Below are 27,991 nucleotides of genomic sequence, written 5' to 3' on the forward strand. Positions count from 1 at the left end.
CCCGCACACATAAATTGATCCCTGTTTAAAAATTAATAAGAATTTTGTAATAAAAAAGATAAATTTTGTTAGATACAATTTCTTCCTTCACTACTGTATCTTTTTTTTTTTTTTTTTTTTTTTTTTTTTAATGGTACCCTATGAAATTTTATTAAAAAAGGGATTTCCATCACTTTTTTGGATTGCTAAAGTCCAAAAAAGAATAAAAAACGCCGGCAAAAACGCCAAGGTTAAAACCCACATGTTTTTCTTGGCGTTCCCCCCCCCCAAAAAAAAAAATGTAGAAACTTAGCCTTATAGATGCAATATATTTTACCGTACGACAGAATTTTCCCCTACTACAAAAAATATCGGGAAAAAGTGCGACAGATTAGTAGATGCCAAGTGAAATAAAGGTTGGAAACACAAAAAAGAAACACAAACCGACACTCCACTCTTAGTGAATGATGGCCATTGCATAGCTGAAAGTAAAATTTTTTGCATTACAGTATGTATATGATATATGTTTTACTATTTTGTGTACTAATACACTTCCCCAGACCTGGTGGTCTAAGAAAGTGTACCTAGAACATGAAACAGCTGTCACCATACCAGGCTCCCAGACGTCTTCCTGCTTTTAATCTTGCATATTGTACTGCACATCAAATAAATAAGCATGGCTGCTTCTGATTTGGTGATGCTGTGTTCCTGTTTTCCATTCATCTAGATGCTTGGACTTTGCTGCTGATATTTATATTAACTGAGCACCTTAGACTGTTTGCTTATGTGATAAGAAAACAGTCTAAGGTGCTCAGTTAATATAAATATCAGCAGCAATGTTCAAGCATCTAGATGAAAGAAAACAGGAACACAGCATCACCAAATCAGAAGCAGCCATGCTTATTTATTTGATGTGCAGTACAATATGCAAGATTAAAGGCAGGAAGACAGGGACGCCAGGGAGTCTGGTATGGTGACAGCTGTTTCATGTTCTAGGTACACTTTCTTAGACCACCAGGTCTGGGGAAGTGTATTAGTACACAAAATAGTAAAACAAATATATCATATACATACTGTAATGCAAAAAAATGTCACTTTCAGCTATACAATGTCTTTGTTACTTCCGCAAACCATGCCGCAAATACAACATTTCCTTGCACTTTTTGGCAGTATCCAAAATTTTGTTTTGTTTTCTTCAAATTCTAGATGTTTGTAAATGCAAATGACATTTGAGTCCACTTTGACCAGTCAGAAAAGAGCACCGCATTTACTGTCCCATGGCAATTCCAGTTGACTGCTAAGGTATTACTATGTGTACCACTGCATCAAACTATTTTTCTACATAGTATTTAGGACACATGTAAAACCTCAAGAATTTACAGACCAAAATATGCACCAATTCACCACTTGAAGGTGTCCACACTATGTACTTGTTCATGCATGTCAATGCATATTTTATGGTGGTAGTAAATGGTTTCACAGTATAGCATCATTACATATTATTCAGTGCATTACTTTATAGACGCATCCTTAGGGGACCTTGACGGTGGATAGGCTGGTTACAATTTTTTTCCCTGGAGCCATCTGACAGATATTAACCTTGCGCACATTAATCTTACACCATTTACATTTTAGCTGCCCAGGGTAATGCATAACTTCTAAAAGATAGTCTGACCTTTCACAGCAGTAAATTCCTAACACAATAAATTGAATGTTCCTGAGAGATCCCTCACTAGTTTTACATATAGATATGCCAGGTAAAATACTTTGTAAACGATAAAGATAATGATAGGACAGCTCTTTATAGTCTTCTATGGTTAAGCACTATAACAAGCTGTGGTCCAATGGGAATTCTAGTTGACTATGTACCAGTGCTAGCCAACCTGTGGCTCTCAAGACGCTGCAGAACTGCAATTCTACAAGAAGTTGAGTAAATTGATATGTAGTTTGATAGGAAAGTTCCAGGATAATGCATCGTTTAATTAATTTGTAAATCTCTGGGTTAAGTAGTCAAGTGGGTGGTCCTTTTCAGCGATTGACAGCTGATGATTTTGTAGACTGAGGACAAGCAGGTCTCTGTACACTGAGCACAAGCATGGCTCTGTACACTGAGGACAAGCAGGGCTCTGTACACTGAGGACAAGCAGGGTTCTGTACACTGAGGACAAGCAAGGCTCTGTACATTGAGGACTAGCAGGGCTCTATACACTGAGGACAAGCAGGGTTCTGTACACTGAGGACAAGCAGGGCTCTGTACACTGAGGACAATCAGGGCTCTGTACACTGAGAACAAGCAGGACTCTATACACTGAGGACAAGCAGGTCTCTGTGCACTGAGGACAAACAGGACTCTGTACACTGATGATAAGCAGGGCTTTGTACACTGAGGACAAGCAGGTCTCTGTACAGTGAGGACAAGCAGGGCTCTGTACACTGAGGACAAGCAGGGCTCTGTACACTGATGACAAGCGGGGCTCTGTACACTGAGGACAAGCAGGGCTATGTACAATGAAAACAAGCAGGGCTCTGTGCACTGAGGACAAGCAGGGCTCTGTGCACTGAGGACAAGCAGGGTTCTGTACAGTGAGGACAAGCAGGGATCTGTGAAGTGAGGACACGCAGAGATCTGTACACTGAGGACTAGCAGAGCTCTGTACACTGAGGACACGCAGAGCTCTGTACACTGAGGACAAGCAGGGCTCTGTACAATGAGGACAAGCAGGGCTCTGTACACTGATGACAAGCAGGGCTATGTGCAATGAAGACAAGCAGGGCTCTGTGCACTGAGGACAAGCATGGTTCTGTACAGTGATAACAAGCAGGGCTCTGTGTAGTGAGGACAAGCAGGGCACTGTACACTGAGGACAAGCAGGGCGCTGTGTCGTGAGGACAAGCAGGGCACTGTACACTGAAGACAAGCAGGGCTCTGTGTTGTGAGGACAAGCAGGGCACTGTACACTGAGGACAAGCAGGGCTCTGTGTAGTGAGGACAAGCAGGGCACTGTACACTGAGGACAAGCAGGGCTCTGTGTAGTGAGGACAAGCAGGGCTCTGTACACTGTGGACAATCAAGGCTCTGTACACTGAGGCTCTATGACACCCCCCCGGCTCATACAGCAGGATGATTGACAAGCTAGTAGGCTCCACAGACCCCCTGCTTGTCCCGCCCTCACTTCCTGTATTTGGACTCCTCATAAATATACAAAGGGAATAGCTGCAGGGATAGCATTTTTTCATCTAAAAATATACAAATTTTTCTGGCCAATGTATATTAAAAATATACATTTAATGGTATTATCTGCATTATATAAAAAGTTTTTGTTAATGACAGGTACACTTTAAGAAGCTGATTCCAGGATGAAACATCTGCCCTTTGACTTGGGGTGATACATTGACTTCCAAACAAGTGGAATTTTACTCTAAGTCTGCAGGAATGTGTTATGTTGTGAATGGATTGGACAGTGTTTCCCTACCATGGTGTCCTCAGCTTTTTGAAAACCACTACTACCAGCATGTTGGCTGCCCAGGCATGGAAGTTGGAGTTTTGCAACAGCTGGAGGCATCCTAGTTGGGAAACACTAGGACTGAAAAAAAAATGTATGCTTTCTTTCATCTGACATTGTTTTGTGATGAAATCAACAAAAACGACAAAACAAAAGACGTCTTTATTAGACATTCAAATATCAGTATAGGTATAATTTGAAATTTATGTAGGATAAATGTATCTTGTCCCTGGATAAGGTGCTTTGCTGTTATGTACAGCGTCAGAGCACAATAACAAATCAATGTAGAGATAGTCCATTGCAGATTGCCTGTCACTCACACATGGTCATTATTCTCCTTATCTTTTCATTACACTTCTCTTATGTCCCAGATTTATATTTGGGTGTAATCGGATAATTAGGGACCCCTGACATTCCTGTAAGCCAAATAAAAGAATGTGCATCTGGACTTGGTGATGTATATTTCTAATCTTCTAGGTTAAAATAAATATAAAAATCCCTCTCAGTGGAGGGCGAGCGATGGCCCGATGTGTATCTTAATAAGGTATCTGTCAGTATGGTCTGGACATTAGGATAACATGAGAGATATGTGTGCGTCCTAAGGAGTCGAAAGCTATGTTTGCTTCATTCATAATCCTTTGTTGATCTAGATTCTATGTATTTCCTGTACACCAAACTCCGCCATTCCCTGCCTGTTTGAGCCTTGAAGGTATCAAACAGAGATAAAGTGATCATTTTCTTTCTAATTATACAACCAGATGATAGAATCAGGGGAGCTACTAAATAATTTTGCTGACATTAAAGGGGAACTCAAGTTGAAAACAAATGTTTTCAAATCAGCTGGTACCAGAAAGTTATACATATTTGTAAATGACTTCTATTTTAAAATCTTAATCCTTCCAGTATTTATCAGTTTCTGTATGCTCTACAGGAAGTTGTGTAGTTCTTTCCAGTCTGACCACAGTGCTCTCTGCTGACACCTCTCTACGTGTCAGGAACTGTCCAGAGCATGAGCACACCCCATAGCAAACCTCTCCAGATCCAGACCGTTCCTGATATGAACAGAGGTGTCAGCAGAGAGCACTGTAGTCAGACTGATAAGAACTACACAACTTCCTCTGTACTATACATCAGTACTGATAAGTACTGAAAGAGTTAAGATTTTTTTAAATGGAAGTAATTTACAAATCGGTATAACTTTCTGGCACCAGTTGATTTGAAAAAAAAAAAAATAATAATTCTACCGGAGTACCCCTTTAATAGGTATGTCTGCTTTGGACAGTCTCTTTTTATTAGAAATATTTCCTACAATATGCCTTTCCCAAGATGTACTGTTGTTGGATCCATAGTAATTAGCTTCTGATTATTGCTGCAGTGCCCCCTCAGGGGAAATCAGGTATATCAGAGTTCCCTTTGAAATTGTCTTTCCATGTAATATATTGAATATCATGTTGGGTCCTTCAGAGTCTGAGATGTTCAAAGTACAGTGACCACCCGACCTACGATGGCCCCGACATACGATCATTTCAACATACGATGGCCTCTCAGAGGCCATCGCATGTTGAAGGCAGCATCAACATACGATGCTTTTGTATGTCGGGGCCATCGCTTAAACAGCTATCCGGCAGCGCAGACTGCTTCAGCTGCCACCGGATAGCCATTTACGGTGCCCTGTGTGGCCCGCTGACGATCACTTACCTGTCCTCGGGGCTCCGGCGCGTCCTCTTCGCGATCCCCTGCATCGTCGGCGCTCTCCATCATCGTCATCACGTCGCTGCGCACGCCGTCCCGTCATCCAATAGGAGCATCGTGCGTAGCGACGTGATGGCAGTGACGGAGAAGCAAAGGCCTTGCCGGAGCGTCAGGGACACCCCGAGGACGTGGTGACAGCGATGGAGGACGACATCCAGGGCAGCGGTGATGAACGGTGACGGTCCGGAGCAGCGGGGACACGTGAGTATAACCTTCAATATCAGTGGTCTTCAACCTGCGGACCTCCAGATGTTGCAAAACTACAACTCCCAGCATGCCCAGACAGTCGTTGGCTGTCCGGGCATGCTGGGTGTTGTAGTTTTGCAACATCTGGGGGTCCGCAGGTTGTAGACCACTGTCCTATACTTTAAATTGCACGGATCCCTCAACATACGATGGTTTCAATAAACAATGGTCCATTTGGAACGGATTTCCATCGTAAGTTGAGAGACCACTCTATCTCCTTTTCTCTTTGACTATTACATTGGGATCCTCAACATGGGTTTAAAACTCCATCTAGTAACAAAGAGTTTTCCAACAAAGATAATTAGAGTTAGAACTATTCTACCTTGACAAATCCAAGATAGGAGGCTGGGAAATGCAAGAACCAAGAAGCAATGTAATGAATGATCCCTATACAGGGGTCCCCCTGAACCCATTGCTTCTTGATTTTTGCATTTCCCAGCCTCCTGTCTGCTATACTTGGGGATTTTCCCTTTAATCAGGTTGTATATTGTATTTGGCAGGGAGTCTGCGGTAACATATGCAGATTGTATAGATATTGAGCTATCTTGTTCTTCTGATAAGGGGATAAGATGTCAGATCGCCGGGGTCCCGCTGCTGGGGAGCCCTGGGATCCCCCTGCGGCACCGTTCTATCATTACAGCACAGAGCGAGTTCGCTCTGCACGTAATGACGCGCAATACAGGGGCCGGAGCATAGTTACATCACGGCTCCGCCCCTCGTGACGTCACAGCCCGCCCCTTTCAATACAAGTCTATGGGATGGGGCGCGGCGGTCGTCACACCCCCTGCCATAGACTTTCATTAAGGGGATGGGCCGTGATGTCAAGAGGGGCAGGCCCACGTGGCTCCGTCCGCTGTTTCGCCCGTCATTACGCACAGAGCGAACTCGCTCTGTGCTGTAATGATAGCGGGGTGCCGCAGCGGGGATCCAAGGGACCGCGGCGATCTGACATCTTCTCCCCTATCCTTTGGATAGGGGATAAGATGTCTAGGGGCGGAGTACCCCTTTAAATGTTTTTATGGGGTTTCTTGTTGTCTAAAGTGATTTATACATTTTCTAATAAAGATTTTTTGGGGAAAATTGATTGGGTGTGCGCTACATGGTGTACTTCTCCCCTTTTTTTGCTTTGACTATTACATGGTACACACAGTAGCACCCCTGTTTACTATTAATAACTATATATATATATATATATATATATATATATATATATATATGTATATATATCTGAGCCTGCTAGTGTTTTAGTGCTCCATTTAAAACGTAATGCTCTGTTAACAATTTAAACATTTTTGTGTTTACATAAAAAAAAAAAATGTCTGAATTGAGGCTGAATTTATATTTTTGGTAATGATTTCAAAATTTTATTTCTTTATTTATTTTTTCCAGGGAGCAACAATGGGGAAGCTGCATCGGATTCTTCTCCTTCTGCCCTCGGCACTCTTCCTTATTTCCAGATGGAACCAGAAGATGCCTACATTATCAAAAGCAATCCCATTATCCTCCGCTGCAGAGCCATGCCGGCTATCCAGATCTTCTTTAAGTGTAATGGAGAATGGGTGCACCAGAATGACCACTGGTTTGAGGAAAGCATTGATGAAGGCTCTGGTAAGGATTCTGATTTCTTATAAGAAACTTCCAGTTTGTTTAGGGATTGTACCATAAATCTCAACTTTATCCTACCAACTTTAATAACATAAGACAACTTATAAATGATTACAGTAAAACAAAAAAAAATCTGTTAAACAAAGAGTTTCTATATTTATATCTGAGAACAGATGTTAAATGCTTTGCACAGTCTTATTCTAAGACAGGGATATAGGTAAGGGATATGTACTGTATTAAATTAAAGGAAGAAAAAATGCTGTGCATTGTTCTTGTAATTTATACTGTAAAAGGGAAGAATCTGAAGGATAAATGTTACCATAGAAGACGCCATGCTGTGTGGTAGTTTCTCATAGCTTACAATCTCCAGCGTATGAGTAACTGAGAATGTGTCACTAAGCTGCCTGAAAATAAATTCAATTAAACAAAACCTGACGTCCAAGCATTGTTCAGCCGTCTGCAGGATTGACAAGAGAACATCCTTGTGACAACAGTGATTAACAAGGCAGGAAAGTTTCCTTCCCCGTTAGAAAGTTAGCACCCGTCATATTAACTTCCGCTGCCTTATAACAATAAGCTACAACAAAAAGACTGCAACCCCCGGTCCCTGCTCCTTTAGGGATGTCACTTAGGTGGCTCTTTGACTGAACTTGGATTAGCACCCGGGGTTGCTGAAAACATCCTTTTTGAGAAGGGCCTGCAATAGACTGCATTCTTGTGTACTTTTTTGTGTGAACATGTTTGTAGATTTTTTTTATTTTAAACTTGGGTGATTGATGCACGTATCTTGGTATATAAAAATGTGGGGGAACCTAATGACATTGTTGTTCCCCAGTATGATATTCAGGGATGTTAAACATTAGTACATCACCTTTAATATATACTTTTAATAGTAGAAGGCTAATCATAGACAGATAGAAGGTAAAGCGAAAATAGATAGAAGGCTAATCGTAAATAGATAGAAGGGTTATCATAGATAGATAGAAGGCAAAGCGAAAATAGATAGAAGGCTAATCGTAGACCGATAGAAGACTAATCATAGATAGATAGAAGGCTAATCATAGATAGACAGAAGGCAAAGCGACGATAGATAGAAGGCTAATTGTAGATAGTAAAATCTATATATATATATAAAACTCAACGTGTGTGTGTCTATGTATGTTCCACAAAAACTTCCAAACGGCTGAAGATATTAACATGAAACTTGGCACAAATGTTACTTATATGTCAACAACAAACATAGAATAGGTAATTTAACCCTTACTCACCCCCATTTGCAAGGGGCAGGGTTTATGTTTAAAGTCCTATACAAGTCTATGGGAAATATATGTTACTGCATAACTTCAATACGGCTGGAGATATTTCAATACCTGGTACACATATTACAGGTCGGGATATGAGGACGGGATGGGCGGTCGAGATAGGAGGTCGAGATAGGAGGTCAAGATAGGAGGCAAGATGGTCGAGATAGGAGGTCGAGTTAGGAGGTCGGGATATGAGGACAGGATATGAGGACAGGATAGGAGGTGGAGATAGGAGGACGGGATAGGAGGACGGGATAGGAGGTCGGGATAAGAGGACGGGATAAGAGGACGGGATAAGAGGACGGGATAGGAGGTTGAGATAGGGGTCGGGATAGGAGGTCAGGATAGGAGGTGGAGATAGGAGGACGGGATAGGGGGTCGAGATAGGAGGACGGGATAGGAGGTCAGGATAGGAGGATGGGATAGGAGGTTGAGATAGGAGGACGGGATAGAAGGTGGATATAGGAGGTTGGGATAGGAGGTTGGGATAGGAGGTCAGGATTGGAGGATGGGATAGGAGGACAGGATAGGAGGTGGAGATAGGAGGTGGAGATAGGAGGACGGGATAAGAGGACGGGATAGGAGGACGGATAGGAGGTTGGGATAGGAGGTCAGGATAGGAGGACGGTATAGGAGGATGGGATAGGAGGACGGGATAGGAGGAAAGGATAGGAGGTCGGGATAGGAGGTTGGGATAGGAGGATGGGATAGGAGGACAGGATAGGAGGTTGAGATAGGGGTCGGGATAGGAGGTGGAGATAGGAGGATGGGATAGGGGGTCGAGATAGGAGGACGGGATAGGGGGTCGAGATAGGAGGATGGGATAGGAGGTCGAGATAGGAGGACGGGATAGGAGGTCGAGATAGGAGGACGGGATAGGAGGAAGGGATAGGAGGTCGGGATAGGAGGTTGGGATAGGAAGTCGGGATAGGAGGATGGGATAGGAGATAGAGATAGGAGGACGGGATAGGAGGTCGGGATAGGAGGTCGGGGTATGAGGACGGGATATGAGGACAGGATATGGGGTTGGGATATGACAACAATATATGGGGATGGGATTTGAAGTCAAAAACTTCCTCCTTTGTTGATTTTCCTCCCCAACAAGGATTAGGAAGGAAAAAACGGGCAACGCTGGGTACTCAGCTAGTATACTATAAAAAAAACAGACAACGGAGCAGTCCTACTATGCTAAGGTAAAAGAGAGACAAAAGGAAGTTCAAAAGATAAAAAAGGGAAAGAGATTGTGTCTAGCATAAAATCACATTTATTGGTGATAAAATTACATTTATTTAAAAACTCTGAAGTGAGGTCTTCGGCAGGGTCCTTGCTTCAGACAACTCACAGTATAGAATTATAGTTCATAAATAGATACTCAGAGATTTCACATATAAGTTACACTAAATCACAAGGGGGTTACACTTAGTGAACTAAATAATGTACTTAGTTTATGGGACAAGTAGATACTGTGCTCTTGTGCGCACAAAGGTACAGTCTGACAATTGCTTAACCAGGGTTTTAAAGAGGTAAGTAATGTCACAAGTTCAAATGGTAAATCGCACGTGGTAGAAAAAGCCTGGCACAACAGATCAGTGCTGTGTAGTTCCAAGTAGAGGGATGATATAGCCGCTATATGGTGTGTCTGTTAGACGTGGTGCTAGTCGTGTGAAATACCAGAGTTCATCAATGCAAGTAGATGTAAAGAAAAACACGTAGCGACTCACCGTCTTCAGTGACAGCTTTATTGCGGAGATCCGTCTCTGTCACAACAGCTGTAGACGCTCACGGCATGTAGGGATCAGGAGCAGCTGTGCAGGGGGGTGGGGTCCAAACGACAGAACTGTTTCACGTCATCCGACGCTTCATCCGGTCTGGACAGGTGAGGAGGTGTGGGGTTTAAGTACGTTCTCCTCCAGGGGAAGGGGGAGGGGGAGAAAAAAACAGACTCACAATAAGGTGTGAATACATACTGAATTAAGTGGTAACAAATACACCAGACCTTTTTGGACGATACAGTCATTAACCGCTTATGTGGAAGCTGACAGAGTTCCAAGGGGACTCAGAGTTTTCAAGAACCCCTCACATTTTTTGGATGACTCTTAGTTTGTGCTACAATGGCATGCAGAACACCTAAAACACTAATTGAACCTCCAACGCCTGGTGTTAGAGAAAAACAGTAAAGATTATGATACTACCACAACCTTACTCTGCAGAGCCAAAATAGAGCTACGCACAATAACAACAGATGAGAAATACAACTCTTTTATGAAATTATTAGAAACACGTCTGAATAACCTCCAATTAAAGCCCAAAAATGGGACAAATACATACGAGATAAAAAAGATTTTGAGGAAAATCAAATATTCACTTGGGCAAAACACCGTCCCCATTTAGCAGAAGGAACAAAAGAACTACCAAAAAGAAACATAAGACAGATTATCTGACCACAGAAACAGAAACAAGCTCCTCTGACGAACCAAACCAGCCGCCACAGCAAAAACCCTTCCAAACTAGGCGTGAGGTCCCTTTAGGAGAAAAACCAGACGGGGGAAAAGAAGAAAAAAATCTGCCGTGGAACAGACAGAAAAAACGCAAAACTGTAACATGGAGAAATTAAGCCCGTATACCAATGTGATTAACCTGACAGACATTGAACTCTCAGATTCATGCTTGCAAGTCCTGTCAAAAGGATTAAACTATAGACTTATTGAGGACTTCCATTACCACCATTTTGAAATAGAACTGTACCGTGCCATCCGAAAAATTAATATACACAAGTTTTTTTCTAACATTAAAACCTTAAGAGCAGATGTAAAAGAGGGAGAGATCCCATGTGATTCAGAAAATTTTCATTTTGATGTAGTACCTGAATTTAATGCACTAGAATGCTTTCAGGCTCTCTGTGGCTTCCAGAGATAAAACTAGCTACTTCACAGGAGGTAACCCCTCCACTTTTGATCCCCCCGTTGCCCCAGGTAGCGCCATAGACCTGTTTCAAAAGGCAGTACTTAAGGACATAAAATCCCTTGTCTACCCGCAAAAGCAAAACAATATCACCAAAGAAGAGAAGTCAGCTCTGGACTGGCTAGCTAGCCAGCCACAGCTGATGGTCTCGAAGGCAGATAAGGGGGGCTCCATCGTTGTATGGAGCAAAACCCAACATGACGAGGAGGTAATGCGGCAGCTTTCTGATAGGGAGGTTTATACCAAGCTTCCCGAAAATCCCACAGGAAAAGTGATGGTAAAATTGAGAAGCTTTTTACAGAGATATGTCCAATTGGGGATACTTAGTGAAAAAATGGCAGAGAGACTCATTCCTAGGGTTCCCCGACCCCCTAAATGGTACGTTGTGCCAAAGGTACATAAGTTGCAGACCCGACCCCCGGGACGTCTGATCGTCTCGGGGATCGGGTCTGCGACAGAGGCATTGTCCTCCTACCTAGAATGGCTTGTCTCTCCCCTGCTCCCATCCATCCCTTCCTTCCTACGCGCCCTACAGTCCTTTAGATGGGAAAGTTCCTACAAGTTAGCCTCTATAGGCGTCAAGAGCCTATACACTCGCATCCCACACGATGCGGGTGTGTGGGCTCTCGGCGACTTCCTAAGAGGGTCACACAAGTCCCAAGAATTTAGAAACTTTGTCACAGAGGGCATGACATTAATCCTGACTCAGAACACCTTCACACAAAATGATGTGTGGTATGTGCAGAGCCGGGGTACCGCAATGGGTACCCCGGTCTCTTGCACATACGCAAACATCTTTTTAGCGATGTTAGAAAGCAAACTCATCTACTCGTCTAAGAATCCTTATATTTTCAACATTAAACTTTATTTTAGGTATGTAGACGACATGTTCGTCGTCTGGGACGGATCGGCCGATCTGTTTCATCAATTTGTACAATACATGAATTATGAGAATGGGCAGAATATGCTCTTCACTTACCAGTTTGGCGACCAAACTTTGGATTTTTGACATGTCCATATCTGGATTTAAGAGAATACAATTAAAACCACAGGTTACAGGAAAGATATTGCACACAACTCCCTGTTACATTACCAGAGTTCCCACCCCCAGCATGTCCAAAATGGGATTCCTTATAGCCAATTCCTCCGCTTGAAGAGGATCAATACTGAAGAATCCCATTATCAGAACCAAGTGGAGGAATTGAAGCAGCGACTGTCAGACAGAGCCTACCCCCTACCAGTGATAGAAGAAGCATATAGAAGGGTACAACAAAAATCGAGAACAGAAATGACTAAAAATAAGTCTAAATTGCAGGAGCATAAGGTGAATTGTTTTGTCTTTAGTTTCCATAACTCCCCCCTCAATAAGATCATTAATAGAGCTATCCATAACCACTGGTACCTTCTGGAGGCAGATCCTGATATTCAGGACACAGCGAAAAATCGCCCCATTAAAACATACAGACGTAACATAACTATAGGTGGCTATCTAAACAAACAAATTCAAAAACAGAAAAACAAAAAAGGTAGTGATTGGTTAAATAAGAGTGCTCCCAATGGAAATTCCGCATGCAAAAATTGTTCAATATGCAAACTTAATCTGCAGCAGCAACAGTTTCGTCTAGGAGGAGAAATCATCCAGGTCCGACAATTCATTACTTGCCGCAGTACACACGTGGTATATTGCCTCGTGTGCCCATGCGGTTTTTTCTATGTCGGAAAGACGAAACGCAACCTCTGCAAGCGGATAAAAGAGCATTTCTACAGTTTAAAAACAGGAAAGGGGGCACCCAAACTCATAAAACACATGAGAGAAGTCCATAACAATAACACTGAGCAATTACGATTTGCAGGGATTGAAAGACTTATGTCTAGTGGCCAGGGCATAGATCGTGACAAGATCTTAATGAAAAGAGAAATTATATGGATCAATAAACTTGAAGCGCTAGGCGCTCTTGGATTGAATGACCGTCACAATCTATCTACCTGGTTATAAGTTGCATGTCAGTTTTGTTTTTAGAGGTGTAGGTCTGGTGTATTTGTTACCACTTAATTCAGTATGTATTCACACCTTATTGTGAGTCCGTTTTATTCTCCTCCTCCCCCTTCCCCTGGAGGAGAATGTACTTAAACCCCACACCTCCTCACCTGTCCAGACCGGATGAAGCGTCGGATGACGTGAAACAGTTCTGTCGTTTGGACCCCACCCCCCTGCACAGCTCCCTGATCCCTAGATGCCGCGAGTGTCTTTTGCTGTTGTGACAGAGATGGATCTCCGCAATAAAGCTGTCACTGAAGACGGTGAGTCGTAACTAGTGTTGCTCGCGAATATTCGCAATGCGAATTTTATTCGCGAATATCGCATATTCGCAAATTCCCGAATATTCGCGAATATAGCACTATATATTCGTAATTACGAATATTGTTTTTTTTTTTTTCACAGAACACATCACAGTGATCATCCCTCTCTGCTTCCAGCTTGTGTGGTGTAAAGAAGGCTCTAATACTACTGTGTGAGACTGGTGTGCGCATTTTTGCATATGCAAAAATTTGCATATGCTAATTTTCCGCATATATTAATTTTCGCATTCGCGAATTTTCGCTTATGCGGAAATAAAACGAGAATATTACGAATATGCGAATATATGACGAATACTCGTCCATATATTCGCGAATATTCGCAAATTCGAATATGGCCTATGCCGCTCAACACTAGTCGCTACGTGTTTTTCTTTACATCTACTTGCTTTGATGAACAAGTTCAAATGGTGTAGACAATGATTTTAGAGTTAATCCTGTTTTGGTTTATAAATCCAAGTTAAGTGGGGTTTTTGCAGCGCTGGAGACTCACTGTTATGAACCCACTGAGCCCTGTCTATGCAGGGTAGATGAAAGACAGTGCGTATCAGCGCTTAGGCATAGACCCCTATACCCCGGCGGCACGGAGACACTGTACAAGAGGGGGATGTGGCGGCACAATGTGCCTCTTACCGGATCAGTTGGTAAGTTTTGAGGAGTCATTCAAAAGAGCGTGGCGGCATTGCATATCATCCAGCCCTGTGTCTCTCTATCCCGACGGCATGGGGAAGGATGTGAGAGAGCAGTGGAGGTTCGGTGCTGTTGATCACTTGCCGGCAATAGGTTTAAGCTGCTTATCAATGGCTCTGCTGGGGCAGTGGCAGATTCCAAGTCGTCCCAATACTTGTGCAGGTAAAGTCTTTAAACCAGACGCGTTTCGGGGAGCCTTGTCCCCTTTTTCAATGGTGCAAATAAAAGACTGAATTGTAGATAGATAGAAGGCTAAGCATAGATAAAAGGCTAATTGTAGATAGATAGAAGGCTATTTGTAGATAGATAGAAGGCTAATCGTAAATAGATAGAACGCTAATCGTAGATAGATAGAAGGCTAATTGTTGATAGACAGAAGGCTAATCATAGATAGAAGGCTAATTGTAGATAGATAGAAGGCTAATTGTAGATAGATAAAAGGCTAATCATAGATAGAAGGATAATCATAGATAGATAGAAGGCCATGCGTAGATAGAAGGCTAATCATAGATGGATATAAGGCTAATTGTAGATAGAAGGCTAACCGTAGATAGATAGAAGGCTAATGGTAGATAGATAGAAGGCTAATGGTGGATAGAAAGCTAATGGTAGATAGAAAGCTAATGGTAGATAGATAGAAGGCTAATCGTAGATAGATAGCAGACTAATTGTAGATAGATAGAAGGCTAATCGTAGATAGATAGAAGGCTAATCGTAGATAGATAGAAGGCTAATCGTAGATAGATAGAAGGCTAATTGTAGGATCTTACAACGCAGAAGCCAGATGGCAGAGATGGGGCCACAATGCAGATGAAAACCTTATGGACATGCTGTTATTTACAGTTTCTTATTGATTTTTAATGGTCTTGGGAATTTTTAAACTGGTTTCCTGCAAAATCATGTGTCTATTACAGACTAGACCGTATGGTTGCATGATTTTGCAGAAAAGCTGGTTGTTATTCCTTGTGTTTCCTTGTGTTATTCATATATTTTGATAGTAATGTGAGGTTGGCGTAACTTACAGTATTCACTTTCTTATTTCCAGATTATCTCATTCAGGGTTGTCAACCAACTATAAATACATCTCAGGTCATTTTTTAAGCTGTAAAAAGCCTTGTGGTTTCCTTGTATGTACCATAGAAGTTATAAAGATAACCAGATGTTTAGAGAAGATGAGAGAAGAGAAGATGCTTCAGATGTACAGCTGTAAGAAGACCACATTCTTTATTTGACCAAATATAATGCTTTAGTGATTCAAAATAGTGATCTTTGGTACTTCTATGGACTATTCATTGCCTTAGTGTCTAGGCAGCTGACTGGCACTTCACCATCAACTCTGCAGCTCTGCATGGTTTCTATGTAAAAGGCTCAAATAGGTGCAGTGCTTTCCAACAACCCACTAAGTTGAAAACCCAATACCTGAGATTTACTAGACATTTACTGTTACGCCGAGCGCTCCGGGTCCCCGCTCCTCCCCGGAGCGCTCGCTTCTCTCTCGCTACCGCAGCGCTCCGGGCAGCTCCACTGACCCGGTGCGCTGCGATACCGTCTCCAGCCGGGATGCGATTCGCGATGCGGGTAGCGCCCGCTCGCGATGCGCATCCCGGCTCCCGTACCTGACTCGCTCTCCGTCTGTCCTGTCCCGGCGCGCGCGGCCCCGCTCCCTAGGGCGCGCGCGCGCCGGGTCTCTGCGATTTAAAGGGCCACTGCGCCGCTGATTGGCGCAGTGGTTCCAATTAGTGTGTTCACCTGTGCACTCCCTATTTATACCTCACTTCCCCTTCACTCCCTCGCCGGATCTTGTTGCCATTGTGCCAGTGAAAGCGTTCCCTTGTATGTTCCTAGCCTGTGTTCCAGACCTCCTGCCGTTGCCCCCGACTACGATCCTTGCTGCCTGCCCCGACCTTCTGCTACGTCCGACCTTGCTTCTGTTTACTCCCTTGTACCGCGCCTATCTTCAGCAGTCAGAGAGGTTGAGCCGTTGCTAGTGGATACGACCTGGTCACTACCGCCGCAGCAAGACCATCCCGCTTTGCGGCGGGCTCTGGTGAAAACCAGTAGTGACTTAGAACCGATCCACTAGCACGGTCCACGCCAATCCCTCTCTGGCACAGAGGATCCACTACCTGCCAGCCGGCATCGTGACAGTAGATCCGGCCATGGATCCCGCTGAAGTTCCTCTGCCAGTTGTCGCCGACCTCACCACGGTGGTCGCCCAGCAGTCACAACAGATAGCGCAACAAGGCCAACAGCTGTCTCAACTGACCGTGATGCTACAGCAGCTACTACCACAGCTTCAGCAATCATCTCCTCCGCCAGCTCCTGCACCTCCTCCGCAGCGAGTGGCCGCTTCTGGTCTACGACTATCCTTGCCGGATAAATTTGATGGGGACTCTAAATTCTGCCGTGGCTTTCTTTCCCAATGTTCCCTGCACTTGGAGATGATGTCGGACCAGTTTCCTACTGAAAGGTCTAAGGTGGCTTTCGTAGTCAGCCTTCTGTCTGGAAAAGCTCTGTCATGGGCCACACCGCTCTGGGACCGCAATGACCCCGTCACTGCCTCTATACACTCCTTCTTCTCGGAAATTCGAAGTGTCTTTGAGGAACCTGCCCGAGCCTCTTCTGCTGAGACTGCCCTGTTGAACCTGGTCCAGGGTAATTCTTCCGTTGGCGAGTACGCCGTACAATTCCGTACTCTTGCTTCAGAATTATCCTGGAATAATGAGGCCCTCTGCGCGACCTTTAAAAAAGGCCTATCCAGCAACATTAAAGATGTTCTGGCCGCACGAGAAATTCCTGCTAACCTACATGAACTCATCCATCTTGCCACTCGCATTGACATGCGTTTTTCCGAAAGGCGTCAGGAGCTCCGCCAGGATATGGACTTTGTTCGCACAAGGCGTTTTTTCTCCCCGGCTCCTCTCTCCTCTGGTCCCCTGCAATCCGTTCCTGTGCCTCCCGCCGTGGAGGCTATGCAGGTCGACCGGTCTCGCCTGACACCTCAAGAGAGGACACGACGCCGCATGGAGAATCTCTGCCTGTACTGTGCCAGTACCGAACACTTCCTGAAGGATTGTCCTATCCGTCCTCCCCGCCTGGAAAGACGCACGCTGACTCCGCACAAAAGTGAGACAGTTCTTGATGTCTACTCTGCTTCTCCACGTCTTACTGTGCCTGTGCGGATATCTGCCTCTGCCTTCTCCTTCTCTACTATGGCCTTCTTGGATTCCGGATCTGCAGGAAATTTTATTTTGGCCTCTCTCGTCAACAGGTTCAACATCCCAGTGACCAGTCTCGCCAGACCCCTCTACATCAATTGTGTAAACAATGAAAGATTGGACTGTACCATACGTTTCCGCACGGAGCCCCTTCTAATGTGCATCGGACCTCATCACGAGAAGATTGAATTTTTGGTCCTCCCCAATTGCACTTCCGAAATCCTCCTTGGACTACCCTGGCTTCAACTCCATTCCCCAACCCTGGATTGGTCCACTGGGGAGATCAAGAGTTGGGGGCCCTCTTGTTTCAAGGACTGCCTAAAACCGGTTCCCAGTACCCCTTGCCGTGACTCTGTGGTTCCCCCTGTAACCGGTCTCCCTAAGGCCTATATGGACTTTGCGGATGTTTTTTGCAAAAAACAAGCTGAGACTCTACCTCCTCACAGGCCTTATGATTGTCCTATTGACCTCCTCCCGGGCACTACTCCACCCCGGGGCAGAATCTATCCTCTGTCCGCCCCAGAGACTCTTGCTATGTCGGAGTACATCCAGGAAAATTTAAAAAAAGGCTTTATCCGTAAATCCTCCTCTCCTGCCGGAGCCGGATTTTTCTTTGTGTCCAAAAAAGATGGCTCTCTACGTCCTTGCATTGACTACCGCGGTCTTAATAAAATCACGGTAAAGAACCGCTACCCCCTACCCCTCATCTCTGAACTCTTTGATCGCCTCCAAGGTGCCCACATCTTTACCAAACTGGACTTAAGAGGTGCTTATAATCTCATCCGCATCAGAGAGGGGGATGAATGGAAAACGGCATTTAACACTAGAGATGGACACTTTGAGTATCTGGTCATGCCCTTTGGCCTGTGCAACGCCCCTGCCGTCTTCCAAGACTTTGTTAATGAAATTTTTCGTGATCTCTTATACTCCTGTGTTGTTGTATATCTGGACGATATCCTGATTTTTTCTGCCAATCTAGAAGAACACCGCCAGCATGTCCGTATGGTTCTTCAGAGACTTCGTGACAATCAACTTTATGCCAAGATAGAGAAATGTCTGTTTGAATGCCAATCTCTTCCTTTCCTAGGATACTTGGTCTCTGGCCAGGGACTACAAATGGATCCAGACAAACTCTCTGCCGTCTTAGATTGGCCACGCCCCTCCGGACTCCGTGCTATCCAACATTTTTTGGGGTTCGCCAATTATTACAGGCAATTTATTCCACATTTTTCTACCGTTGTGGCCCCTATCGTGGCTTTAACCAAAAAAAATGCCAATCCCAAGTCTTGGCCTCCTCAAGCGGAAGACGCCTTTAAACGGCTCAAGTCTGCCTTTTCTTCGGCTCCCGTGCTCTCCAGACCTGACCCATCTAAACCCTTCCTATTGGAGGTTGATGCCTCCTCTGTAGGAGCTGGAGCGGTCCTTCTACAAAAAATTTCTTCCGGGCATGCTGTTACTTGTGGTTTTTTTTCTAGGACCTTCTCTCCGGCGGAGAGGAACTACTCCATCGGGGATCGAGAGCTTCTAGCCATTAAATTAGCACTTGAGGAATGGAGGCATCTGCTGGAGGGATCAAGATTTCCAGTTATTATTTACACCGATCACAAGAACCTCTCCTATCTCCAGTCTGCCCAACGGCTGAATCCTCGCCAGGCCAGGTGGTCTCTGTTCTTTGCCCGATTTAATTTTGAAATTCACTTTCGGCCTGCCGATAAGAACATTAGGGCCGATGCTCTCTCTCGTTCCTCGGATGCCTCGGAAGTTGAACTCTCTCCGCAACACATCATTCCTCCTGACTGCCTGATTTCCACTTCTCCAGCCTCCATCAGGCAAACTCCTCCAGGAAAGACCTTCGTCTCTCCACGCCAACGCCTCGGAATCCTCAAATGGGGTCACTCCTCCCATCTCGCAGGTCATGCAGGCATCAGGAAATCTGTGCAACTCATCTCTCGCTTCTATTGGTGGCCGACTCTGGAGACGGATGTCGTGGACTTTGTGCGAGCCTGCACTGTCTGTGCCCGGGATAAGACTCCTCGCCAGAAGCCCGCTGGTTTTCTTCATCCTCTGCCTGTCCCCGAACAGCCTTGGTCTCTGATTGGTATGGATTTTATTACAGACCTACCCCCATCCCGTGGCAACACTGTTGTTTGGGTGGTCGTTGATCGATTCTCCAAGATGGCACATTTCATCCCTCTTCCTGGTCTTCCTTCAGCGCCTCAGTTGGCTAAACAATTTTTTGTACACATTTTTCGTCTTCACGGGTTGCCCACACAGATAGTCTCGGATAGAGGCGTCCAATTCGTGTCAAAATTCTGGAGGGCTCTCTGTAAACAACTCAAGATTAAATTAAACTTTTCTTCTGCATATCATCCTCAATCCAATGGACAAGTAGAAAGAATTAACCAGGTCTTGGGTGATTATTTACGACATTTTGTTTCCTCCCGCCAGGATGATTGGGCAGATCTTCTACCATGGGCCGAATTCTCGTATAACTTTAGAGTCTCTGAATCTTCCTCCAAATCCCCATTTTTCGTGGTGTACGGCCGTCACCCTCTTCCCCCCCTCCCTACTCCCTTGCCCTCTGGTTTGCCCGCTGTAGATGAAGTGACCCGTGATCTTTCCACCATATGGAAAGAGACCCAAGATTCTCTTTTACAGGCTTCATCTCGCATGAAAAAGTTTGCCGATAAGAAAAGAAGAGCTCCCCCCATTTTTGCTCCCGGAGACAAGGTATGGCTCTCCGCTAAATATGTCCGCTTTCGTGTCCCCAGTTACAAACTGGGTCCACGCTATCTTGGTCCTTTCAAAGTCTTGTGCCAAATTAATCCTGTCTCTTACAAACTTCTTCTTCCTCCTTCTCTCCGTATTCCTAATGCCTTTCATGTCTCTCTTCTTAAACCACTCATCATCAACCGTTTCTCTCCCAAATTAGTTTCTCCCACTCCTGTCTCCGGTTCTTCTGACGTCTTCTCAGTGAAAGAGATACTGGCCTCCAAGACGGTCAGAGGAAAAAGATTCTTTTTGGTGGATTGGGAGGGCTGTGGACCTGAAGAGAGATCCTGGGAACCTGAGGACAACATCCTAGACAAAAGTCTGCTCCTCAGGTTCTCAGGCTCTAAGAAGAGGGGGAGACCCAAGGGGGGGGGTACTGTTACGCCGAGCGCTCCGGGTCCCCGCTCCTCCCCGGAGCGCTCGCTTCTCTCTCGCTCCCGCAGCGCTCCGGGCAGCTCCACTGACCCGGTGCGCTGCGATACCGTCTCCAGCCGGGATGCGATTCGCGATGCGGGTAGCGCCCGCTCGCGATGCGCATCCCGGCTCCCGTACCTGACTCGCTCTCCGTCTGTCCTGTCCCGGCGCGCGCGGCCCCGCTCCCTAGGGCGCGCGCGCGCCGGGTCTCTGCGATTTAAAGGGCCACTGCGCCGCTGATTGGCGCAGTGGTTCCAATTAGTGTGTTCACCTGTGCACTCCCTATTTATACCTCACTTCCCCTTCACTCCCTCGCCGGATCTTGTTGCCATTGTGCCAGTGAAAGCGTTCCCTTGTATGTTCCTAGCCTGTGTTCCAGACCTCCTGCCGTTGCCCCCGACTACGATCCTTGCTGCCTGCCCCGACCTTCTGCTACGTCCGACCTTGCTTCTGTCTACTCCCTTGTACCGCGCCTATCTTCAGCAGTCAGAGAGGTTGAGCCGTTGCTAGTGGATACGACCTGGTCACTACCGCCGCAGCAAGACCATCCCGCTTTGCGGCGGGCTCTGGTGAAAACCAGTAGTGACTTAGAACCGATCCACTAGCACGGTCCACGCCAATCCCTCTCTGGCACAGAGGATCCACTACCTGCCAGCCGGCATCGTGACATTTACTATTGTGGTTTTCTTGGGTCATGGTCACATTAAACAAGTAATAAGAAAATCACTGGCAAAGCTTTATGATCGTTTCCCAACATTATTGAAATCACTGAAATCAGATATCCATAAATGGACACCGAGTTTAATTTTAACAGTGGCACTGATTTACTATTGCAAACGTGACTTGCTTTTGTCAAGTTGTGCGCCAAAATGTGTCTGCGCAAGAATTTGTGTCAAATTGCATCAAAATAAACCTACAACCTGACCTACTTACTAATACTGAATTCACACCCAACTTGTGTATCCCAATAGTAAATAGAGTGGAATCCTGCAAATCCTGTCTGAAATATCATTCCACACTAATACAAACCCAACACTCTTAGAAAATCAGGGAGTAAGAGTGGATACAAATCTGTGAATAGACCCCAGGTCTCTTTCCAGTTTGGTAGAATAACTCATGGCTTCTTTGGTTAATTCCCATACTATGATGGTAATCTGGGAATTACAGGAGAAAATGTGGGGCCCATTCACACTAAAAAATTTTAGAGCTCATCTCAAAAATTCCAGTGCAGGTGCATCCACTTGTGTTCATAATCCGATTTTTGAGTCCGTCAAAATAATTAACATATTCATTATTTTAGTGGAATTCGCTCAGAATTGCATTGCCATCAATGGACAAAGTGGTCCTAATGCCGACTGTTTCAGGTGGTGCTGCAATGGCCACTCTAAATTTCTCCAGGGGATAGACCCTAGTGTGCATTGGCTCTTACTATATGTCCTTCTTAATCCGACAGTATTAAAATTAGGGTTGCCAACCATTCATCACTATAAAAACACCTAAGGTCTACTTTCAGTTGTGAGACTGGCTAAAGGGACATACTCATACAGTATTCTGATAGTCCTGCAAAAATGACTGGATAAGCCATATGCCAAAACTATTTCCACCAGATGATAGCCACCAAGAGTTACCTTCAGATTAAACTTTATCTGTTGATCAAGATGAATAACCTTTATTTGCTGTAATCCTCATACTAGATAATCAGTTACAACTTTAAAGGATATCTCCTGAAAAATTACTTATCCCCTATCCACTGGATGGGACCCAGTGCTCACTGAGGAGTGTGTGCTGCAGCCGGCATGCACTCCATTCATTCCTATGGAAGCGTCGAGAAAACCTGAGTACATCCGTTGGACATCATCAGTGCTCCCATAGAAATGAATGGAGCGAGTGCCATCTACGGGTAGCTGACACGTGCTCCTCACTGAGAGCGCCCGGTCCCGTCAGCTCCTTATTCCCCATCTGTGGATAGGGGATAAGTTAATTTTTGCCTGAGTACTCCTTTAAGGTTTATATAAGTTGGGAAGGAAGTAAGGAAAAATAAAGAAGATAAATTGACAGAACACAATAATGTATTACTCTTTAATAAGAAGATTTTCACATTATCTGCATTGGTAGAGCTCAACCAGCCAGAGGAGTCAACTTTACTAACAATGAACTTAGCAAATTAAGGATCTGTAAGTTAGATCACCTTCATTGTGACACACTGACCTGTCCTTAAAACAGCTATTCCTCATCGAGTTTAATTTCTCAACATTCCTCACTGCTCAAAAAAATAAAGGGAACACTAAGATAACACATCCTAGATCTGAATGAATTAACTAATCGTATGAAATGCTTTCTTTACATAGTTGAATGTGCTGACAACAAAATCACACAAAAATTATCAATGGGAATCAAATTTATCAACTCATGAAGTTCTGGATATGAAGTCACACTCAAAATCAAAGAACAAAACCACACTAAAGGCTGATCCAACATTGATGTAATGTCCTTAAAACAAGTCATAATGAGGCTCAGCAGTGTGTGCGGCTTCCACATGCCCACATGACCTCCCTACAATGCCTGGGCATGCTCCTGATGAGGCGTTGGATGGTCTCCTGAGGGATGTCCTCCCAGACCTGGACTAAAGCATCCGCCAACTCCTGGACAGTCTGTGGTGCAATGTGAAGTTGGTGGATGGAATGAGACATGATGTCCCAGATGTGCTTAATCGGATTCAGGTCTGGGGAACAGGCAGGCCAGTCCATAGCATCAATGCCTTCCTCTTGCAGGAACTGCTGACACACTCCAGCCACATAAGGTCTAGCATTGTCTTGCATTAGGAGGAACCCAAGGCCAACCGCACCAGCATATGGTCTCACAAGGGGTTTGAGGATCCCATCTTGGTACCTAATGGCAGACAGGCTACCTCTGGCAAGCACATGGAGGACTGTGCAGCCCACCAAAGAAATGCCACCCCACACCATTGTCACGATGCCGGCTGGCAGGTAGTGGATCCTCTGTGCCAGAGAGGGATTGGCGTGGACCGTGCTAGTGGATCGGTTCTAAGTCACTACTGGTTTTCACCAGAGCCCGCCGCAAAGCGGGATGGACTTGCTGCGGCGGTAGTGACCAGGTCGTATCCACTAGCAACGGCTCAACCTCTCTGACTGCTGAAGATAGGCGCGGTACAAGGGAGTAGACAGAAGCAAGGTCGGACGTAGCAGAAGGTCGGGGCAGGCAGCAAGGATCGTAGTCAGGGGCAACGGCAGGAGGTCTGGAACACAGGCTAGGAACACACAAGGAAACGCTTTCACTGGCACGATGGCAACAAGATCCGGCAAGGAAGTGCAGGGGAAGTGAGGTGATATAGGGAAGTGCACAGGTGATCAGACTAATTGGAACCACTGCGCCAATCAGCGGCGCAGTGGCCCTTTAAATCGCAAAGACCCGGCGCGCGCGCGCCCTAAGGAGCGGGGCCGCGCGCGCCGGGACAGGACCGACGGAGAGCGAGTCAGGTACGGGAGCCGGGGTGCGCATCGCGAGCGGGCGCTACCCGCATCGCGAATCGCATCCCGGCTGGAAGCAGTATCGCAGCGCCCCGGGTCAGTGGATCTGACCGGAGCGCTGCAGTGAGGAGAGTGTAGCGAGCGCTCCGGGGAGGAGCGGGGACCCGGAGCGCTCGGCGTAACAGTACCCCCCCCCTTGGGTCTCCCCCTCTTCTTAGAGCCTGAGAACCTGAGGAGCAGACTTTTGTCTAGGATATTGTCCTCAGGTTCCCAGGATCTCTCTTCTGGACCACAACCCTCCCAATCCACTAAAAAAAAGGTTTTCCCTCTGACCTTTTTAGATGCTAGAATCTCTTTGACGGAGAAGATGTCCGAGGAGCCGGAAACAGGAGTGGGAGGAACAGATTTGGGAGAGAAACGGTTGATGATGAGTGGTTTAAGAAGAGAAACGTGAAAGGCATTAGGAATACGAAGAGAAGGAGGAAGAAGAAGTTTGTAAGAGACAGGATTAATCTGACACAAAATTTTGAAAGGACCAAGATAGCGTGGTCCCAACTTGTAGCTAGGGACACGGAAGCGGACATATTTAGCGGAGAGCCATACCTTGTCTCCAGGGGAAAAAATGGGAGGAGCTCTTCTTTTCTTATCCGCGAACTTCTTCATGCGTGATGAAGCCTGTAAGAGAGAATTTTGGGTCTCTCTCCATATGATGGAAAGGTCACGAGAAATTTCATCCACAGCGGGCAGACCAGAGGGCAAGGGGGTAGGGAGGGGGGGAAGAGGGTGACGGCCGTACACCACGAAAAATGGGGATTTGGAGGAAGATTCAGAGACTCTGAAGTTATACGAGAATTCGGCCCATGGAAGGAGATCTGCCCAGTCATCCTGGCGGGAGGAAACAAAATGTCGTAAATAATCACCCAAGACCTGGTTAATTCTTTCTACTTGTCCATTGGATTGGGGATGATATGCAGAAGAAAAATTTAATTTAATCTTGAGTTGTTTACAGAGAGCCCTCCAGAATTTAGACACGAATTGGACGCCTCTATCCGAGACGATCTGCGTAGGCAACCCGTGAAGACGAAAAATGTGTACAAAAAATTGTTTAGCCAACTGAGGCGCTGAAGGAAGACCAGGAAGAGGGATGAAATGTGCCATTTTGGAGAATCGATCAACGACCACCCAAATAACAGAGTTGCCACGGGAAGGGGGTAAATCAGTAATAAAATCCATACCAATCAGAGACCAAGGCTGTTCGGGGACAGGCAGGGGATGAAGAAAACCAGCGGGCTTCTGGCGAGGAGTCTTATCCCGGGCACAGATAGTGCAGGCTCGCACAAAGTCCACAACATCCGTCTCCAGAGTCGGCCACCAATAGAAGCGGGAGATGAGTTGCACAGATTTCTTGATGCCCACATGACCTGCGAGATGGGAGGAGTGACCCCATTTGAGGATTCCGAGGCGTTGGCGTGGAGAAACAAAGGTCTTTCCTGGAGGAGTTTGCCTGATGGAGGCTGGAGAAGTGGAAATCAGGCAGTCAGGAGGAATGATGTGTTGCGGAGAGAGTTCAACTTCCGAGGCATCCGAGGAACGAGAGAGAGCATCGGCCCTAATGTTCTTATCGGCAGGCCGAAAGTGAATTTCAAAATTAAATCGGGCAAAGAACAGAGACCACCGGGCCTGGCGAGGATTCAGCCGTTGGGCAGACTGGAGGTAGGAGAGGTTCTTGTGATCGGTGTAAATAATAACTGGAAATCTTGATCCCTCCAGCAGATGCCTCCATTCCTCAAGTGCTAATTTGATGGCTAGAAGCTCTCGATCCCCGATGGAGTAGTTCCTCTCCGCCGGAGAGAAGGTCCTAGAAAAAAAACCACAAGTGACAGCATGCCCGGAAGAATTTTTTTGTAGAAGAACAGCTCCAGCTCCCACTGAGGAGGCATCAACCTCCAATAGGAAGGGTTTGGAAGGGTCAGGTCTGGAGAGCACGGGAGCCGAAGAAAAGGCAGACTTGAGTCGTTTAAAGGCGTCTTCCGCTTGAGGAGGCCAAGACTTGGGATCGGCATTTTTTTTGGTTAAAGCCACGATAGGGGCCACAACGGTAGAAAAATGTGGAATAAATTGCCTGTAATAATTGGCGAACCCCAAAAAGCGTTGGATAGCACGGAGTCCGGAGGGGCGTGGCCAATCTAAGACGGCAGAGAGTTTGTCTGGATCCATTTGTAGTCCCTGGCCAGAGACCAAGTATCCTAGAAAAGGAAGAGATTGGCATTCAAACAGACATTTCTCAATTTTGGCATAGAGTTGATTGTCACGAAGTCTTTGAAGAACCATACGGACATGCTGGCGGTGTTCTTCTAGATTGGCAGAAAAAATCAGGATATCGTCCAGATATACAACAACACAGGAGTATAAAAGATCACGAAAAATTTCATTAACAAAGTCTTGGAAGACGGCAGGGGCGTTGCACAGGCCAAAGGGCATGACCAGATACTCAAAGTGTCCATCTCTGGTGTTAAATGCCGTTTTCCATTCATCCCCCTCTCTGATGCGGATGAGATTATAAGCACCTCTTAAGTCCAGTTTAGTAAAGATGTGGGCACCTTGGAGGCGATCAAAGAGTTCAGAGATGAGGGGTAGGGGGTAGCGGTTCTTAACCGTGATTTTATTAAGACCGCGGTAGTCAATGCAAGGACGTAGGGAGCCATCTTTTTTGGACACAAAGAAAAATCCGGCTCCGGCAGGAGAGGAGGATTTACGGATAAAGCCCTTTTTTAAATTTTCCTGGACGTATTCAGACATGGCAAGAGTCTCTGGGGCGGACAGAGGATAAATTCTGCCCCGGGGTGGAGTAGTGCCCGGGAGGAGGTCGATAGGACAATCATAAGGCCTGTGAGGAGGTAGAGTCTCAGCTTGTTTTTTTCAGAAAACATCCGCAAAGTCCATATAGGCCTTAGGGAGACCGGTTACTGGAGGAACCACAGAGTCACGGCAAGGGTTACTGGGAACCGGTTTTAGACAGTCCTTGGAACAAGAGGGCCCCCAACTCTTGATCTCCCCAGTGGACCAATCCAGGGTTGGGGAATGAAGTTGAAGCCAGGGAAGTCCAAGGAGAATTTCAGAAGTGCAATTGGGGAGGACCAAAAGTTCAATCCTCTCGTGATGAGATCCGATGCACATTAGAAGGGGCTCCGTGCGGAAACGTATGGTACAGTCCAATCTTTCATTGTTTACACAATTGATGTAAAGGGGTCTGGCGAGACTGGTCACTGGGATGTTGAACCTGTTGACGAGAGAGGCCAAAATAAAATTTCCTGCAGATCCAGAGTCCAAGAAGGCCATAGTAGAGAAGGAGAAGGCAGAGGCAGACATCCGCACAGGCACAGTAAGACGTGGAGAAGCAGAGTAGACATCAAGGACTGTCTCACCTTTGTGCGGAGTCAGCGTACGTTTTTCCAGGCGGGGAGGACGGATAGGACAATCCCTCAGGAAGTGTTCGGTACTAGCACAGTACAGGCAGAGATTCTCCATGCGGCGTCGTGTCCTCTCTTGAGGTGTCAGGCGAGACCGGTCGACCTGCATAGCCTCCACGGCGGGAGGCACAGGAACGGATTGCAGCCGAGGAGAAGAAACGCCTCGTGCGAACAGAGTCCCCATCAAATTTATCCGGCAAGGATAGGCGTAGACCAGAAGCGGCCACTCGC

General features: G+C 45.8%; 1 protein-coding gene across 5 annotated transcripts in view; it reads left to right on the forward strand.

The window, feature by feature from the left end:
- The window catches only part of UNC5D (unc-5 netrin receptor D), a 670,113-nt gene that overhangs the window by 209,534 nt on the left and 432,588 nt on the right, over positions 1–27,991 (forward strand). For all 5 annotated transcript variants that reach the window (XR_008892301.1, XM_056571520.1, XM_056571523.1 and 2 more), the window contains exon 2: positions 6,870–7,088. Coding sequence is in view for 4 of the 5 variants with exons in the window: in XM_056571520.1 (XP_056427495.1) it covers positions 6,870–7,088 (219 nt within the window). In the remaining variant the exon portion in view is untranslated. The remainder of the gene's footprint in view (positions 1–6,869; positions 7,089–27,991) is intronic.

The sequence above is a fragment of the Hyla sarda genome, chromosome 4 (genome assembly GCF_029499605.1).
Source record: "Hyla sarda isolate aHylSar1 chromosome 4, aHylSar1.hap1, whole genome shotgun sequence".
Classification (NCBI taxonomy): domain Eukaryota; kingdom Metazoa; phylum Chordata; class Amphibia; order Anura; family Hylidae; genus Hyla; species Hyla sarda.